At 37.1% G+C, this 19,463-nt stretch overlaps 1 protein-coding gene across 1 annotated transcript in view; it reads left to right on the forward strand.

Moving 5' to 3' along the window:
• The first annotated feature begins 3,574 nt into the window (after positions 1 to 3,574).
• Positions 3,575 to 19,463, forward strand: part of myo1d (myosin 1D) — a 173,418-nt gene continuing 157,529 nt past the window's right edge. The window contains exon 1 of the mRNA XM_023288912.3: positions 3,575 to 3,989. Within this exon, the coding sequence (XP_023144680.2) occupies positions 3,895 to 3,989 (95 nt within the window). The 5' untranslated portion in view covers positions 3,575 to 3,894. The remainder of the gene's footprint in view (positions 3,990 to 19,463) is intronic.

Here is a 19,463-nt window from a genome sequence, read left to right on the forward strand (position 1 = left end):
TTTGGGTGTCTTTAAACTACAAAACTGTCCCCACAGAACGTCTTTTAAGGCCTTTTTTAGGGGAGTAAAAAGTTCCCCCCAGAGTAAACCTTGCATGGCTCTTCAAAGTCCATCCATCCATCATCTATACACTGCTTAATCCTCATTAGGGTCCCAGCGGGCTGGAGTCTATCCCAGCTGACTGAGGGTGAAGGCAGGAGACACCTGGACAGGTAACAGTCTATCACAGGGCTACATATACAGACAAACAATCACACTCACATTCACACCTACAGACAATTTAGAATCACCAGTTAACCTCAGCATGTTTTTGGACTGTGGGAGGAAGCTGAGAAAACCCACGATGCACAGGGAGAACATGCAAACTCCATGCAGAAAGATCCTGGGAAAGCCGGGATGTGAACCGGGGAGGCAACAATGCTAACCACCACGCCACTCTGCAGCCCCCGGTCTTAAAAGTAAGTGGTTCAAATTAAAGAAGACAAATGCTGATTGCTTAAAAAGCAAGAGGACAACAAACAGCATTTTTTCTGCCCTCTTTAGGTCCTCGTCAAGCAGCCGTCATGTCATCTCTAATATCACCACCTTTGGCATAAAATTCACTATTTAGGCAACATAACACACCTCTCTTGTTTTATTTCTAACCTGCTCATAGAACTGGAATTAAGTCCAGTCATTATCTGTCCGTGTTTTGGTGAACTTAGAGTTGTTTCGTGTTCAGAACTGTTAGATTTCATGCTGCAAAGGAAACAGAAAGGCTCTAATGGCTGACATTTGGATTTGTGGGGTTTTTGTTGGATTGTCTGTTCTTCACCTTACTGTGGGCTACAAGATGAAGATGATTAATTGCTTCTATACAAATAAAACTGAATTGAACTGAATTTAATGCAGTGGAAAGTTGCCTCAAATTGCTGAGTTTTTCTTCCACGTTCATCAGGCCTTTAGTTCTGCAGAAGGTTGTAGTAGATCAAAGGGAACAGCAAGAGTCACTAAAGTACCCGTTTCATCTGTTATATTTATATTTTCAGTCATTTCCCCCCATAAGGCATGGTCTACATGGGTCTACATGTTGTTTCAAAGTCTGCTTTACGTTGTCTTGCCAGGTGTCCATCCTTCCATTAACTGTGCCTGCTTCGTCCTGCAAAGTGTCCCATGTGGTTGAAATTTATCCCAGCGAGCGTCGGTGTAACACAAAGAGACACACAACCATTGCACTTTCAGCACTCTCTGCTTTTTAACATCTTTGTTGCTTTTGCAGTTATCTGTTGTTCTGCTGCCATCGTTGTTTTGCTGTTTTTTGGACTTCTACCTCATTCACTGGATATTTTTATTGTTAGGATTTGACCCTTCATGGTGCATTTTTCACTTTGGGACATTCTTTACTCGTAGTATATTTTGCACTTAGTTGTGCATGTATTTTGTATCTTTGTATATTTTTCTATTATATTCTATTGTGGTGGTGGTCAAAACAAGATTAAGATGTGCGACTGATGTGTCAAATAGAAAAGTAAGTAGATATTTAGTCATTTTTTATCCAGCAAACTGTGTTTTAATCTATAATTTTTATAATCCTGATGATTTTATGACTTGTTTTATTTATTGTTGCTCACCTTGTGCATCATTTTGCAACTGGGATTTTGAAAAGATTTACTTTTCTGTGTCCATGTATTGGTTTTAAATGATGGTAATTTCATTTTCAACCAAAAGCTTTTCCATTTTCTGTTAGAGTGCAACTTTATACACCAACTCCATCCAGTTCACTGGACCATCATCCTGTTATTCTGATCTCTGTGCAGGTTTGAAACGAGTATTTAGTCTTTTTAAACTGTGTAAAGCAGGTTATGTAAGGCATGAATGGACAGACAATAAAAACACGATAAATCAACAGTTCCAGCTTTAAGCAGAGACAAATTAGATGCATGGTACATTAGGTTACTTTATTTTCTGCTTTAATTAAAGCTAAAATGTTGGTAAAAGATCATGTTTACTCAGTAATACTTTAGATCCCAGATAATATCCATACCTTTATACACAGATGGATTTCAGACATTTTGTATTGAAAATCTAAATTAAATTAAACTAAAACTGAAATTACACATAATTAGGTATGATTTCTACAATGAGTTCATGTAACATAAAATAAATGTGACTGTAGGATCCTTCTTTTTTCTTCCAGGACATTAGTTTTTAAGATACAAGGGATGAGTATTCCTGAATTTGGACTAGATTTCTGAGATGTCCAAGGTCATTAATGCAATGTCAGGATTAGATCACAGACCAGTCGTGTCTCATTTGACACAACGTGTAAAATTGTGAGGTATTTTTGTGTCTTTACGTCTATATTTACTACAAGTTGAAGAAATCTCAGGATAAACTCAGTATCTCCGTCTTAAGAGCTTCAGTTAAAAAAACCAACAACTGGACCTGGTTCTTGAAGATATCTCACCTTCTTCGGCCTCTTGGATGAAGGTGTCACATCGTCAGGAAGCTAAAAGAGACGTCTAGTTGCTGTTAGGATGAACTTTTTGCATCCTGCAGTTTGAGCATCCAGTGTGAAGAACTTTGAACAGAACCAGACTGTGCCTAAAAGTGGCTTGACTTGACTAATAATATATACAATAATATACCTGTCAGAGGGGTTCAATCACAGCTTTAAACTCAATATTTTAACTCTATCTTACTACTGCTGTGTACTTAAACAGGATTTTTCATGCAGTGGAGTAGTTTTTACACTTTTACACTACAGACAGACAGACGGATCCTTCATTCATCTCCTTGGGGAAATTGATGATATCCAGTACATGAAAATAAGGTAACCCATGTGCAAAATAACATGCAATTAACATGCAAATCCTGCTGGTTGGATAAATAAGGTGCCAAAATTGCTTATATTTACAATAAAAACAGTATAAAAATGTCTAAGTACGGTGTAAAAATTAAAAGTCATAATACAAACGAGCATATAGTCTCTTGTAATTGGAATATTCTAAAGTAAAAACATGCATAAAGCACCGTAATGTTGCTTTTTGTCCTGTTGGAGCTAGTTTTTATGATCTCGAAGCAGCATTTGTGTCTGTTTTCCACCAGATGGCGCACTAACCTCAGAGTGAATCTGCTGGATATTTTTAATAAACGTTCACATCCACCTGAAAAATAACTCGTTTGTGCTTCAGTCTCTGCAAAATCACTTTAAACATACAGAACTTTCCTTTTTCATTCATGTGTCATTGAGAAAAATCCTGCTTTTGCCTTTTATGGTAGCAGGAGGGCATCATAGAAAAAAAAATATAATAAATAAAAAAAAGTTTTCCTCCAGACTGGTGCAGAGCTCAGAAGGTGGCCTCGTCATGGCTGAAATATGTATCAGAAACTGGTGGAGCAGTGGTCTTCACAAATACCTGCCATGCTTTTCAGCTTACACACACACACACACACACACACACACACACACACACACACACACACCAGCCTGAACGACATCTCTGTGCAGCGAGGGGGCGTGGCTTGGAGGGCAGGCTGCGCTCTGATTGGTGGACGCTCGGTGCGGGGCGACAGGAGACAAACTCCAGGAAAAACTGTCGGAGCTGGTGGCGCACGGTGTAACGGGACGAGGAGGGGAAACTTTGTATGGACATGAGGATATTCTTGGATAAACCGAGCTGTTTGATGGAAAATAACCTCTGAGGATTAAAAAAAGCAACTTTAAACATTTGTACCCGCGGTGTTTTTTTTTTTTAAGGAAGAAATCTCTGAGGGTTTGGATGGAAATGCGCACGGCTGCTGTTTGAGGAGGAAATGTTCACCTTTTGTCCACACTTCAAAGCAACTTGTTGAGATATATATACGATTTTCCCACGAGTTTTAGTTAGAAAACAAGAAAATAAAGGTGACAGGATGGCAGAACACGAGAGCCTGGAGTATGGAAAGGCGGATTTTGTGCTTTTGGACAACGTGTCCATGGAGGAATTCATGGGCAACCTAAAACTCAGGTAAGCTGCGGGTCATTCACCTTTTTGGGAAACATGCTGAGGTGCCTCCTGCTCAGGAGATGACGCCTGGTGGAGGATTTGCTGCTGTTTTGATGTCATTTTAGATGGAAAAGTGGTGCCGAAATGGTGATTCAACAGGTGCCAGAGCGCATGAATGGAAGGAAAGGTGCAGATTGCGCAGCTGCACCTGTGTCTGATTGGCTCCCAGGTGTGGATGGTGGTGTGTGAGGCAGCAATAATGAGCCGTGTGTGGTGTGTGCTAAACTTGAACCACTTTTCATGATCAAACCGGTGCTTTGGCTTTTTGAAGCCTGCTGAGGGAGACTCCACCCAGCAGGCCTCCATCAGCTGTGTGGTCGCTGTTGGGATGTCAGGCACGAGTGTGGAGCCCACGGCGGGTTAAACACGATGTGTCAGATGGCCTGGAATCAGTTTCACCATCTCCTCTGCCATCTGTGATCAAAGTGCAAGCTGATCCGTGGTGTCGGTGTTGGAGCTGTGAGTGGGTTAGTCAGCAGTTTAGGATGGATGGCAGTGCAGCTTTTCCAGCAGAGCTGCAACCTTTAGTCCGTTAGCTGGGAAATGTTCTGATTAGATAAATAGTTTGGTTGATATTATTGGTCGATACTGAACTGTGGAGGATTGCTTTCATCCGGGTTGCTTAATCCTGAGTCGTGGAGGTGCAAGAAAGAACATAATCTTGGTGCAAAATCACATGTACTGGCTGTAAAGCTGTATTTGCATTTGAATATGGATCTTTTACATTTCAAATTAGTTTACAACTCTGTGGTTTGTGGTTTCAGCCAGTGTATTTTTTACAATCTAGTTAGCAACTTACCCTGAAGAGTCTTCACCACCGTTTGTTCAGCTGTTCTCTGCTACATGTGCTGCAGATACTGAGCCACTTTTACTATATCTGTGAGTTGTGTCCATTTAAACTGCTTCGATTTAGAAATTTGACCTAAAAATCGTCTCTGTGAAAACAAACCTATGACTACAGACTTTCAAACTGTAAACAGGTTAAACTTGGTCTACTTATAAATGCACTTAAAAACTGGATATTTGGTGTTTCAGATGTGTTTCCAACTGTATTTTTTGTGGTTTCAGCCAGTGTATTTTTACAATCTAGTTATGAAACTTACCCTAAAGAGTCTTCACCACCGTCTGCTCAGCTGTGTTCTCTGCTACATGTGCTGCAGATACTGATGCACATTTTCATGTCACCATATTGATACTGATTTATCTGTGATTAGAGATCAGGAAACTGTCATTTCCAATTTAGAAGTTTGATCTAAAATCATCTCAGACATTCAGACTGTCAACAGGTCAAACTAGGTCTATGTGTAACTGCGTTTGAAACTTGATATTTGATGTTTCTGTCTTTGTGTTTGTCGGGAATGTCTCATAATTATGTCAACATACTAGACAATGACTCCAGGAAGGATTATGAATGCAAACTGGATGCTCCAGGTTTTTATCAAAAGATTTGTTTCCAGCATTGTGGTTTGTGGTTTCCAACAAAGTCATTAACAAACAAGTTGCCTTGCCATGAAGTCAAAGCTTGACACCGACTGCTCAGCTATGTGCTCTGCTACATGCGCTGCAGATACTGAACCACTCTGCTGGACAAACTACAAATGAGCTTTTTTTTCCTGTAATATTTGTCAGATTTGTTTCTGTCTTTGTGTCGATTTTTTTTCTTGAAAATGATTCAGACCAGTCACTCGTTTATCAAAACTAGAGCCTGATGAAATCATTGGATTGGATGCCCAGATAGGTTGAGTGGGTGACCCATAAACAGGGACTCGTTTCCCCGACACAGTGGCCTGGGTTCGATTCCAGCTCACGGCCTTTTACTGCAGGTCTTTCTGACATTCTTGTCCCTACTTTCCTGTCTGCCTCTCAACTTAACCTGCCAAGTAAAGCCAAAAATGGCCAAAAAAGACGAAAGCCTGATTAAACTGTTGGAGATTTGTGACCAATGCTGATTTTAGGAGGTAGGAAATTCCAATATGTTGGCAACATATTTGTTAACATATATGTTGGAGTTTTAATGGAAACCAAAAATTATGCATTCACAAACTAGTTAGCAACTTACAACTAAGACAAAGCTTGACTCAGCGCCACCAGCTGCTCAGGTGTGTTCTCTGCTACATGCGCTGCAGACTTCGAGCTGCTCTGCGGGACAAACATAAATACATACATTTACTGTTCAAAAGTTTGGGGTCACCCAGACAATTTCATGTTTTCCATGAAAACTCCCACTTTTATTCATGCGCTAACATAACTGCACAAGGGTTTTCTAATCATCAATGAGCCTTTCAGCACCATTAGCTAACACAATGTAGCATTAGAACACAGGAGTGATGGTTACTGGAAATGTTCCTCTGTACCTCTATGGAGATATTCCATTAAAAATCAGCTGTTTCCAGCTAGAATAGTCATTTACCACATTAACAATGTCTACACTGGATTTATCATTCATTTAATGTTATCTTCAATGAAAAAAAATGCTTTTCTTTCAAAAATAAGGACATTTCTAAGTGACCCCACACATTTAAATGTAGTTTATGTGAGGACACCATTTCTAAATTATCAAAGGTTCATAAGCTTTTTTCCTCTATATTATGTTTCATCTTTGCTTCTGTCTTTGTGGTTGTGTCTGATTATGACTTTTTCTTAAACTATTCAAACTAGATAATCTTTTATCAAAATTAATCAACTATGCGGCTGGAATTTTGCATCCAATACCGATTTGAGGAAGTAAGAAATTCTAATATATTGACTGATATTCTTGATATATATGTTCAAGTTTTATTGGAAAGTACTGACAAATACTGTCTATTAAGTTTGCCTTGAAGACGTTCCTTGAGTCTTCACCACTGTCTGCTCAGTTATGTTCTCTGCTACATGCGCTGCAGACTCTGCGCCGCTCTGCTGCAAACTACATGTGATGACACCACTTCTAAAAGATCAAAGGTTCATAAGCATTTTTCTCTATATTATGTTCTGTAAAAGACAGTTTTCCTATCACCGTTTATTGGACAGCATACATACTGATGAGATATATCTGTGATTAGAGTTCAGGAAACTGTGTCACTTTCGATTTAGAAATTTGATCTAAAAATAATCTCTTGTGAAAACAAAACCTTGAATACAGGCTGTCACAGTGTTGTCTGCCAACAGGTCAAACTGGGTCTGCGTGTAACTGGATATTTGGTGTTTCAGATTTGTTTCTGGCTTTGTGGGTGTCTTTTGTTTACATTGACATGCTAGATGCTGATCTCAGGAAGGATTATCAATGCAAACGGGATGCTGCAGGTTTGGAAATTTGTCCGTACAGGTTCTCTGCTGCTGCATGATTTGCAGTTTTTCAGAGTGCATGACATTCTGTAGGGGAAATAAAGTAGAGTGTTATAAAAGTTCTTGTAGACACGACATTTAGAAAGCCACCCAGTTGAGTGTTTGAGACACACGGACAGTAATGAGTGGTAGAATAAATATTTAGAGGATTTTAAGGACACAGTTTGAAAGGTTTTTATGTCCATGTGTTTAATATCCTGCATGGTTTCGTCTCTTAAGGCCAGGCAGACTGAGCTGCTGAATGTTTGGTGAATGAAAACCAAATATGAAGCACTCAGGCGATTTAAAGAGCCACTTGGATGTATATGTTACTGTAATACCTAAAATTCAAACCCACTGTCTTTCTGCTGCCTCAGTTTGTTAGTGTTTCCACACTCTTCATGCTTTATTCTGCTGTCTGCTGGCCAATGTTTGGGGTTGAATCCATGCTTGGAAATGTAGGACATCTAGGAAAGATCTGGCTGTCTGAGCATTTTAAAGCATTTAATAATACATGAGAAGTTTTTGTCATCGTTAGAAGAAATATTGATTCTTTGACCCCCAGAAATATGTACACTACCGTTCAAAAGTTTGGGGTCACTTAGAAATGTCCTTATTTTGGACAAGTATTGAATCCTTTAGGACAATGTTGGAGGTATTTTACACAACTTGGAAGGTTTTAAGTTCTTTTGAGCCATTTTTGAGATGTTTCAGACGTGTTATTATCATTGTAGACGAACGGTGAGTCAAGGTGGACAAATTTGAAGCCATTACGGACCATTTCAAAGTCAGTTTGGGCCGGTTTCAAGGTAATCTGAACCAATTTTGAATCATTTTGGACAGTCATTGAATCATTAGGAACAATTCTCACTCATTCCAAGCAAGTCAGTTTAGACACTTTAGAGGAAACCTGGACAGGATTGAAGTTATTTTGGTCATTTTGGAAACATCTTGACTGATTCTGGACAAGTTTTTGTCATTCAGACTTTTTTTTTTATTTTTGGGGAGAGAGGGGTCATTTTAGACCATTTTTGAGGAAGCCTAGAGGGGTTTTAAGTTACTTTGGACAATTTTTAAATTGTTTTAGACAATTTTCTATCATCTAGAACATATACTACCAGTCAAATAGAGTACATTGTGTGAGCTAATGGTGTTAAAAGGCTAATTGATGATTATAAAACCCTTGTGCAGTTCTGTTAGCACATGAATAAAAGTGTGAGTTTTAATGGAAAACAGGAAATTATCTGGGTGACCCCAAACTTTTGAACGGTCGTGTAAAATAACCGATTAGGCGTTTGATTTTACGCTAGGGATATCTCAAATATTTTTAACTTCCAATCCAATTAATGCAATATTTTGTATCTGCCAATACTCGATACAACTTTCCTTGACTATACACACTTCAGGTATTGTAGTAGCAGTAGTAGTAGTAGTAGTACTTCATTTGTTGTACATGGTATTGCTAACAGATGCAGCATCTTACCAATTAAACTTACAGAAACTAGAGGAAGTGGGTACTTCTGTGTTGGCGAACAGAGACCATTATGGGAGTTTAACTAGTAAAGGAGCACCATGATAGAGACTACTATGAGACTTGTAGATGTTAGGTCAAAAAGTCAGTAGTTAATTTTAAAGTATTGATCCTATGTCCCAGAGGAACTTCTAAAATCTGTTTTTATGCCTTGTTTTTATGTGTTCATGTGAAAAAAAGATGTAAAAAAATAGTATTCAGTAGTGCAAATATTTTTAAAATGTACGTGGTCGACCCTGATCTTAGGCTAGAAACGACTCAAATTTAAGTCCCTGTGAATATATTCAGAGGAAGAAGCTAGATTTGAATTAAGGATTGACAAAAGCAACTAAATAAACCTTGATGAACCTGTGACATTTTCTTTTATTTCTAAACATCAAGAGTAAACTTTCCGTCTATGTATCTTAGCTGTTTAAATTTGTTAATTTTAAGATATATTTATCTGTGGCACCGCACCAAAGGTTAGCAGGCTGCTCCAAAACAAACTGGTCAGCAGATAAATCTGATATCGCTGCAGAGGGAGGCTAGTCAAGTTGTGTTAATACCAGCAGCAATACTTGAACTTAATCAGAAAACGTCTGATCAAATCATAAGCAAACTAACTGAGACAAAGACATCAGAGCTATGTTTTGGTTGGATGTGTGAAACTTCAGACGTCTTGCAGCAGACGGCAGCACCAGGTGTGTGTTTTCTAGAGGTTAGCAGCGTTTGTTCAGCCGTTCTTCGTAAATGAGATCAGCCTCTGCGGTGTGAACGGTAGCTCAGTCTGGAGGAGCTGAGAGCGAGCAGACGGCACCAGGCCTCGTTCTCCCGACTTTCTCTGGCTTTCTGTTTGTTTTCCCTCCAGCCAGACGGCTCGGCCCGGAGGTGGCGTGTGCAGATTGTTATTTGTGGAGGGTGTGACCCGCCTCGAGTGCTTCCTCTCTGCTCCTTTTCCCGGAGTCTCACAGTGTTTGGCCGAGTGGGAGTGGACACTTGAAGGAGGCCGCAGAGGGCAAGAGGCATCTAATAGTCCCCATTTGTCCTGGTGCATTCATTAAAAACAAGGCTGGAGCTCGTCTGCACGACTCTCAGGGGAGGATTTTATCCTTCATGTGGGAACTGAGCCTCATACACTGTAAAAAAAAAAATCCTTTAAAAAACTATAAAAATTCAGCAGAAAAAAGGTAAACTGTTTGAATTTCACATTCAAAAACTGTAAAACCGTGAAATTTACATCAACTGTCTCTAAAATAGTGACATTTTTAGCATTGTGAATGACAAAAAGAATTAATTTGTCAAAAATAAATATTCTACACAGTTTTATCTTTTTTACACTAAATCAAGTTTTTTTTGTGATTTTTATGGCAGACAATCACAGAAAATTTACATATTTCAGCCTTGACAAACAAAACAGGGAATATCTGTACAACAACAATTAAAATGATTTGCCATTTTTAAATCCTATATATAGTTTAAAAAAAATACAGTAAAAATAGGAAAAAAATGTGTAGTTTTATGGTCAAACGTGAAAGAATAAATTGGCATTTTTGATGTGGACATATTTTTTATTCAATTTTTTACAGTTAAGATCTAAAATAACATCATTAATTATGTTATCTTGACATTATTTACAATTTCAGTCAGCATGTAAATTTGTGTATTTTTTCTGTGATTTTATGAGTCATCTATAATTTAACAAAACAGACAAAATCTGTAAAATAACATTTTAAATTATTTACCAGTATTCAAGTCTTAATATATCTATATTTTTACCCCCAAAGATGGCAAACATTTGTAAAATAATGTTTTTACAAATATTTTTAAAAAAGGGAAATTTTTGCAATTTTAAGGCCAAAAGATGTATATAAAAAAAAGAAAAATAGAAATGAATGTTTTAATGTGTACATTATTTACAGTTTTTTAGTGGTGTTTTCAGCGTGTAAATTAATACTTTTTCTGGGATTTTATGAGTGCTTATTTGTAACAAAACACGGGAAATTTGTAAAATAACAGTTCAAAAACATTTTAAAAAAAGATTTTTGACTATGTAGTTAAATGTCTGCCATAATGGAAAACACTAAAACTCAACTACAGACCTACAAAGCAAAATTAATTTATTTAGAAATTTTATTCGAGCACTAGAAGAGCAAAAATATTATTTTACAAGATGTTTTCCATTATTTAAAAAAAAAAATCAGCATATTAAAAATTGAAAAATGGCAAATCATTTTAACTTTTATTTTACTGATTTTTTTCCCGTTTTGTTTATTGCAGATAACATTGAGTAAAATCACAGGAAAAAATGTATTTACATTTATTTTTATTAGGAAAAACATGCTGAAACTGTAAATAATGTGAACATCAAAAATGCTTTTATAAAAACATCTTTTGGGCATAAAATTTAAATTTTTCTCTTTTTTTGTTTATTGTATTTAAATCAATAAAATTTTACAGATGTTTGCCATCTTTGAGGGTAAAAATATAGATATATTAAAACTTGAAAACTGGTAAATATTTTAATTGTTATTTTACAGATTTCCTCTGTTCCTCTGGTTTGTTGTTACAAATAATCACTCATAAAATCACAGAACACGTTTACACGCTGAAAACAGCACTGAAAAACTGCAAATAATGTCCATTTTGTTTTTTACATCTTTTGGCCACAAAATTTCAAATTTTTGCCCCATTTTTGAAAACTGTATTTACATCCCCAAAAATATATATTTTTCCAAAGATGGTGAAGCAATATTTTGCCATCTTTGAAAAAAAACTCTTTACATTAAGACTTTTTATAGCAACATTTGGCCATAAAATTGCAATTTTTCCCCTTTATTTTGTGTACTTTATTTTATATCAGTAAAATTTTACAGATGTTTGCCATTTTCCGTGCGGATCATGGAGAAGCAGCCATTGTTCACTTCTCCAGAAGTCGTGAAAATCCCCAAATATTTTTATTTGAAGTGGTTCAGAATCCGGCTTTGATGTGGATCCAGACTCTCTTCTTGGCCTCAGAGTGACGGCAGCAGACCGGGTTCTTCTGCCCTGTGGGGCTTTCTGCTCGTCTTGTTCAGCTCTGGCCACGTCGGGCTGCTTATAAGGCGTGATTTGGAAACTTGTGTTCCTCGGCTGTGACCAGATTTGGTTGTTCTAGTTGACATTTACTTTGTTTGACTTGGGGTTGAACTGTGTGGCCTTTTTCCAGAGAGCTTTAAAAATAGAAGCCAGCAGATGCCCGGTCGCTGTGAGGAGATGTCTGCTCTGATTAAAGTTCATGCCAGATTCCTGCAGGGTCTTGGGAAGTTTTCCTGAACCAACACTCAGCAGCTCAGACTTGGACCTGAACAGCTTGACGCATCACACCGCAGATATGTGATAGAAAATGACTCATGATTGGAAATCACAGCGGTTTACAGAGCGGAGGGGATTGTCCTATCAGATGCACGTGTTTCTTTAACTGCCGTCTCATTCTCTAAATTGATGTAATTGATGCCTCAGAGGGCGGCGGCAGATCAGGACGAGGAATTTTCCCAGAAATGGCCGAAATTTATAGCCAGGCTCTGAAACATTTAAACCCCAAAATATATGAACGGCATTATCTTTAAAAACAAACAAACATTAAATGTACAGTTAGCAGTGCTCTGTTTAACTGCCAGAAACCCAAAACCCACCAACAGAGTTGAAAAACCTGTGATTTATTTTTAAAAGATCACAAAAATTACACCTTTAGTCAGAGCCTGAAACTATAAAGTGGGATTAATTCTCAGATTTTCAACTTTCCAATGGTCCATGAACTATTCTTCCGTGATTTATTGTTTCATGGGAAAAAGGATCCAAATCTAAGCTTAAAATCATAACATATCATCAAATTCACTTTATTCTATGTGTCTTGTTTAAAAAAACACCTGAAATAAAGCCCTTTGACGACTTATATTCTGTTAAAAAATAAATAAATAGATAAAATTCTGCATTTTCAGACTGACAAGCCTAAGACCAACAGTCACGTGACAAAAAGCACGGACTGTTTGACTGAACTGCAGGTTGTGTTTTCACAGAGCAGATAGGATAAGAAACAAATTATGCATGTAAATAATAAAATATCTATCGTATATAATTTTTCCAGCACTTAAAACACATGTAGGTGCTTGAAAAAATTATGTCCATGTTGATATGTTGATTTCATTTTTAATAAAAAAGTTTTTCCAAAATATATAATCAAGGAAATTCAAGTTTTCTACAGACTTTACAAAAATTGTTTATGGCTTTATAATATTTATATGGCTGTCATCCTCCACAAAAGATGGTTTTGAGTTCTAGTCATCTTAGAGCAAAACTCCAGGCTATACTGCTAAAACTATCCTAGAGACACACAAAACAAGAAAAATGAGACACGAAACAACAAAAATGAGACATGAAACAGGCACCATCAGACACAAAATGAGAAAAATGAGACAGAATGAGCAAAAGGAGACACAAAATGAGGAAAATGAGACACAAAATGAGGAAGATGAGACACAAGACAACTAAATGAGACAAAATGAGCAAAATGAAACATAAAACTACCAAAGTGAAAAACAAAACAATGGAAATGAGAAATAAAATGAGCAAATGGAGACATAAAACAAGCAAAATGAGAAACAAAACAACTGGAATGAGACACAAAACAGCAAAGATGACACACAAAACAAGCAAAATGAGGCACAAAACAACAAAAATGAGACACAAAATGAGCAAAATGAGACATAAACCAAGCAACATGAGACAAAATGAGACCCAGGGTGTCCCTAAAGTCTGGACACATCGGCAAAAATACATATATTCAAGAAATGACATTTTTAACAATATTTTATACAATAAACTTTTTTAATATATTGAATTTAATATATTTATTTGATAATTAATCACATATATATTCAATATAATAGCATTATTTAATCTGTGAATCTAATGAGATTTCGTATGTGTCCAGACTTTAGAGACACCCTGTATGTTCACTACTGTTCAAAAGTTTGGGTTCATCCAGGCAATTCCATGTTTTCCATGAAAACTCCCACTTTTATCCATGTGCTAACATAACTGTACAAGGGTTTTCTAGTCATCAATGATCCTTTCAACACCATTAGCTAACACAATGTAGCATTAGAACACAGGAGTGATGGTTGCTGGAAATGTTCCTCTGTACCGCTATGGAGATATTCCATCATAAATCTCCAGCTACAATAGTCATTTACCACATTAACAATGTCTACACTGGATTTATCATTCATTTAATGTTACCTTCACTGAAAAAATGCTTTTCTTTCAAAAATAAGGACATTTCTAAGTGACCCCAAACTTTTGAACAGTAGTGTAAATTTCACATTTTCCAGACAGTTGCTGTTATTTTCTTTTTTCTTTTTGTACAGTTTGTGAATGCTTCACTATTCCTCTGTTTTTAGCACATTTTCTGCCACCTTTGCTGCCAGATGTGCACAGATTCAGTTTGTCTCTCCTGGTCTACCTGCAGCTAAAACAGGAGAACCATTGTTCCTTTAAGCAGCATATGAAAATAATCTGCTCGGCAATTTTATGATCAAATCCAGGAAACACCAGAATCCCAGTGACAGCTTTAACTTGGCGGAGCTCCGACTGTGGGTGGTTTCACTTTTACCAGCTTGTGTCTGCACCACCTGAGAGTCAGATATCCTCCCGGTTTCAGCCTTTACTGCAGCGAGCACCAGATCCCCGGTCAGCTGGAAGAGGAGCTGCAGGAAACAATGAAACGTGAGGAGCAAAGGCAGGGAAACGCCAGCTTTCCTGCCTCCTGGCCGGCTGCAGATTATTGGAGACTTCCTGTCAGAGTCAAGTTTAACTCCTGGTAGACGGTTCAAAGGTGAAACCACTCGGAGCCGTTCATTCAGTCAAACAAACACAAGTCAGGAGCAATATTTTACTCATCATTATCATCCTTATCCCACTGGAAGCAAACACAGAAAGAATTCTTCCCCTCAGGCTGGACACAACTGGACCAGATAGAGCTGCTAGTCCAGCTCATATCTGGGCTCTGATTGCTTAGTTCCACCCGTCATGTATTTCAGTGAGATTAAATCAAACATCCAGACCCTGAAAACTTCCTTTTAGCCCCATTTTTCATTCACATGACTAAATAAAAACACGATGTGGAATTATCACACTCATTTGGATGAAGAATTTTAAAAATCCTCCCAGAATTGTTGGGGAAACGCAGCAGGTTTCAGGGATGTTTTTATTTCCTGGATTCCAAAGGACAGACTAAACAACGCTGCCTTATAAAGACATGCAGTAGCAGCAAACTGGGCCGGACTGGACGGACACAAACACGGAATATAAACTCTCAACAGCCTTTAATCAGAGCTGGTAATAATCTGTAAGTACATTTTTACTGACTGTAATCTAAAGTCCTGCAGCTCCATGGAAACGGAACAACCACGACTGGAAGTAGAAAGCTCAGACACACAGAATGACAGAAACCAGAAAAAAGAAACATTACTACAGATATTTAACTGTTTACATGTTTACAGCCTTGACAAACTCTGAGAGATAGTTTATTTTCTGTTGTTTCCTGTCATTTTCTGTCTCGTTGTCTGCCTCACTTGTGTCATTTAATGGCTCTTTTTTGTCTCCTTTCTGTCATTTTACACCTCTTCTGTCTCAATTTCTGTCTTATTTTGCTGATTTAGTGTCTTCTTTTCCTTGTTTTGTGTCTTATTTCAGTTGTTTTGTGTTTTATTTTGCTCGATTTGTTTCTCGTTTTGGTAGTTTTGTGTTTAATTTTACTTGTTTTATTTCTCATTGAGGTTTTGTGGCTTATTTAGCTCATATGTGTATATGTATGAATATTTACATGTGAAGACAGTAAAACAGTGTAATCTTATGATCACATGTCAAAACTAGAAAAGCACTCAGAGAGCGCAGCACTCCGCCAAGGCTGCTCATTCCTTGTATCATTTCTGACGGCTGAAATATTTAACTAATCCATGGATCCAGACTATAAGCCGCATCACTGCCAAAATCTAAGCACTTGGTCCTTGTGTCATTTCTGACCTTCCCTGAAAATTTCATACAAATCCGTTAGTCTGTTTTTAAGTAATATTGCTCACAGACAGACAGACAGACGCCAGTCATCACATAAGTCCGTCGAGGCTCCGCCTCCTTGGCAGAGTAATTAACAATGACCAAATTAACACTTTTTCTGTGATTTTTACTAGTTGTCTGTAATTTATCAAAAACATTTTAGAAAATCCGTAAAATCACACTTAATAAACTCTGTATCAATGCTTAATATTCATATTTTTTTTGCTTTCAAATACCCTCATATCTATAAAATAGTGATGTTTTGATTTCAATATAGTAAAAAAGAAATAGTATAATTTACAGTTAAATGATTCTTGATGTAGACATTCACAGTTTTGACCTTTTTTTCTGTAAATATATATAATTATTTATTTTAGCTGATAACTGTTAAAAAATACTATGTACCATTTTCAATACTTAGTAGATATATTTTCCATTCCAAGTAACAGCAAACATCTATAAAATAATGATATATTTAGCTAGAATAAATACAGTGAAACAGTATAACTTTATGGTAACACATTGAAAAAATAGTTTTTTTTGCCTGAAATTTAACAGAGAATCTGTAAAATAACGATCCAAAAAATGTGTAACTGTCACCATTTTTGTCTTTAATGGACAGAATTTTCTTTCAGATAACAACAAACATCTGTAAAATAATGACTTAAAGGCGATACATGTTTTTTTTGACATGTAAATTAATACTTTGTCCACATGTGTCATTTAACAAAACAGGGAAAATCTGTAAAAAAAAAAAAAAAGAAAGAAAAAGGTATAATTTTCAACCTTGAACAGACTGAATTTATCTTTTAATTATTGACAAATATCTGTGAAATAATTAGATTGTTTTCTGACCTAAATACAGTAAAAAAAACAAAAAGGGGGGTAATTTAATGGTTAAAAGAATAATTTATCATTTGTAAAACTTCTAATTTTTGATGCAGACGTTTGATCAGTTTGTGTGTATTTTTAATTTATTTTTACATTATTATTATTATTATTATATTTTTCTATGATTTTACTATCCTAAATATCTGTAAAAATGACCAAAAAAATATTTTTAAAAAATACAATTGAATACTGTTACAGAAAACATTCTTTTTTTCCATTGTACTTTCTCTTTTCCTCCTAAAACAATCAGCTAACCAGCCCACGTGTCTCACTTAAAGTGAGGTTTTCCAGAAATAGAACCAAAGTTAAGGTTTCCTTTTCCTGTCAGATACGGTTTGTGTTTATTCATCGCAGGTTTCTATTAAAGTCAAAAGTCTTGACATCTGGCGTAAGATCACACTGAGCTCCACTTCATCCCTCTTTATTTGCTCTTTTCATGCCTTTGTGCAATAAAACCAAAGTCCATGTGCAGCAGAGATGAAGCCGGCGATAGCGAGCAGCAGAAGCCTCCAAGAATATTTAACCCCAACCCTCTTATTAAAGTTCTTCCCTCCTAGCGGTGCTCAGAAATATGTAGAGATCAGTGTGATGTCAGTTACAGGACTGTTTTTTTAGCCAAACATTCACCAAAACTCCAAGCTGCTGCTGCAGACTCTCAGACCGGTTCTCTGGTGGAAAACGCCCCTGAAGCTTCGCAGTGAAAAGTCCAGACTCGCCACAAGAATTTCCATACGAGCGTCGGTAATCTGAAACACATTACGGTCCTTACATAAACAGGACCGGCGCTTCATTCCCTCTAAAACGGGCCAGCGACTCTCGGAGACGTCTCATTTGTGGACTGCAGAGTTGGCAGGCAGGTCAGAGGCAGGACTCTCAGCTCGCTCGGCCTCCAAAACCACTTTTTATTTGTATTTTAGAGCTCCTGTGTCATAGTTTCTCTACAAGTCATCAGGCCACAGCAGCTCACACATTAGTCTCACACCTCGGCTGCTTTTTGCATTCAGAGCTCATGTACAGGAAGTTACATCACTGCTAGTTTAAAGGAGATGTCACGTTAAACCTCAATTTATCTTCACTATCAAGCAGTAAAACATGTTAACTGCATCCTTCAGTCTGTTCATTGACAGTGTTTATGAGCAAAGACTTTGCTAGTTGAGGCATAGAGTTCGTTCTTTACTTTAAAACAGCATCAATGCAACTTCAGTAGATCTTCTGCAGCTTTTTGTGACATTACATCACATTATTTTGGATTTATAGTTGTTTAGATTAACATTTTTACTCCATCAGGGAATGCGGCAGAGTTATGTGACGATCGGTGTTGGTTTGTCTGTCTGTCTGTCTGTCTGTCTGTCTGTCTGTCTGTCTGTCTGTCTGTCTGTCTGTCTGTCTGTCTGTCTGTCTGTCTGTCTGTCTGTCTGTCTGTCTGTCTGTCTGTCTGTTCGCAACATTACTCAAAAACGGACTAACAAATTTGGATGAAATTTTCAGGGAAGGTCAGAAATGACACAAGGACCAAGTGATTAGATTCTGGCAGTGATGCAGTTTATAGTCTGGATCCACGGATTGGTTAAAGATTTCTGTACCATTGCCAGATAGCGGCACGGCGTCACTGTAACCATGACAACAAGTGAACACTACATCAGCTGCCTGCTGACGATCACATGATTGTGATCCTACTACAAATCCACCGCTGAGGACTTATCAGGACTTATCTGTCAGAAATGATCCAAGAAACAACTGATTAAATTGTAGGCGTGTTTCTGAGTCCCATAAATTCCCGCCACCCGCTACATATTTAGGTCACATGATTCGGTGTCCGTACATAACATACACATGCAGAACACACGCCTGTGCTCAGTGCAAGGTCCTTTTTTTTTGTGGGTACATCTATATTAAATGGACACATTCTGTGTTTCCGTGATTTCTGTCACAATTTTTTTCAAGATTTCGTCTGTTGGAAACGATACGACTGAGCAGCTTTGGAGGAGGACTGCTCTCTCTGAGGGCTTTTCTTGTTAGCATTGTGGAAACTGTTTGTGGGATCAAAACATGGTTTGTGTTTCAAATTTTCTCCATATTTCAACTCAACCACAATCAGAGATCATTTGATCAAAAAAACTGTGAACATTTCAGGCTTTTATATTTAATAGTTCCCGAGATTTTCTTGTTTAACCCTGCAAGACTCCCCAAAAATTAGCAAAGTCTGTCTGTCTGTCTTTGGTTCGATCTCCAAATATAGGAAAAATGAGCAAAAGAAATGAAATATAACCAAAAAAATTCATTTTATGTACAGTTTTTTAAATTATTATTTTTACTTTTAAAACAAAAAATGTATTATATGTATGTATAATTTATTTTTGGCTTTATTTCATTTCTTTTGGTCATTATGTATATATGTGTGTGTGTGTGTGTGTGTGTGTGTGTGTGTGTGTGTGTGTGTGTGTGTGTGTGTGTGTGTGTGTGTGTGTGTGTGTGTGTGTGTGTGTTTTAAATTTAATTTATTTATATAATATAATTATCTCAGAAATAAATTCAATATAGGACGTTAATATTTAACAAATATCCACAGTTTTTAGTTTCCATTAAGTATCAGTGAATTTTCTTGTGTAATATTCTTGTTTCCTGGAGTTTTAAATGAT

The sequence above is a fragment of the Amphiprion ocellaris genome, chromosome 18, assembly GCF_022539595.1.
Source record: "Amphiprion ocellaris isolate individual 3 ecotype Okinawa chromosome 18, ASM2253959v1, whole genome shotgun sequence".
Lineage (NCBI taxonomy): Eukaryota > Metazoa > Chordata > Actinopteri > Pomacentridae > Amphiprion > Amphiprion ocellaris.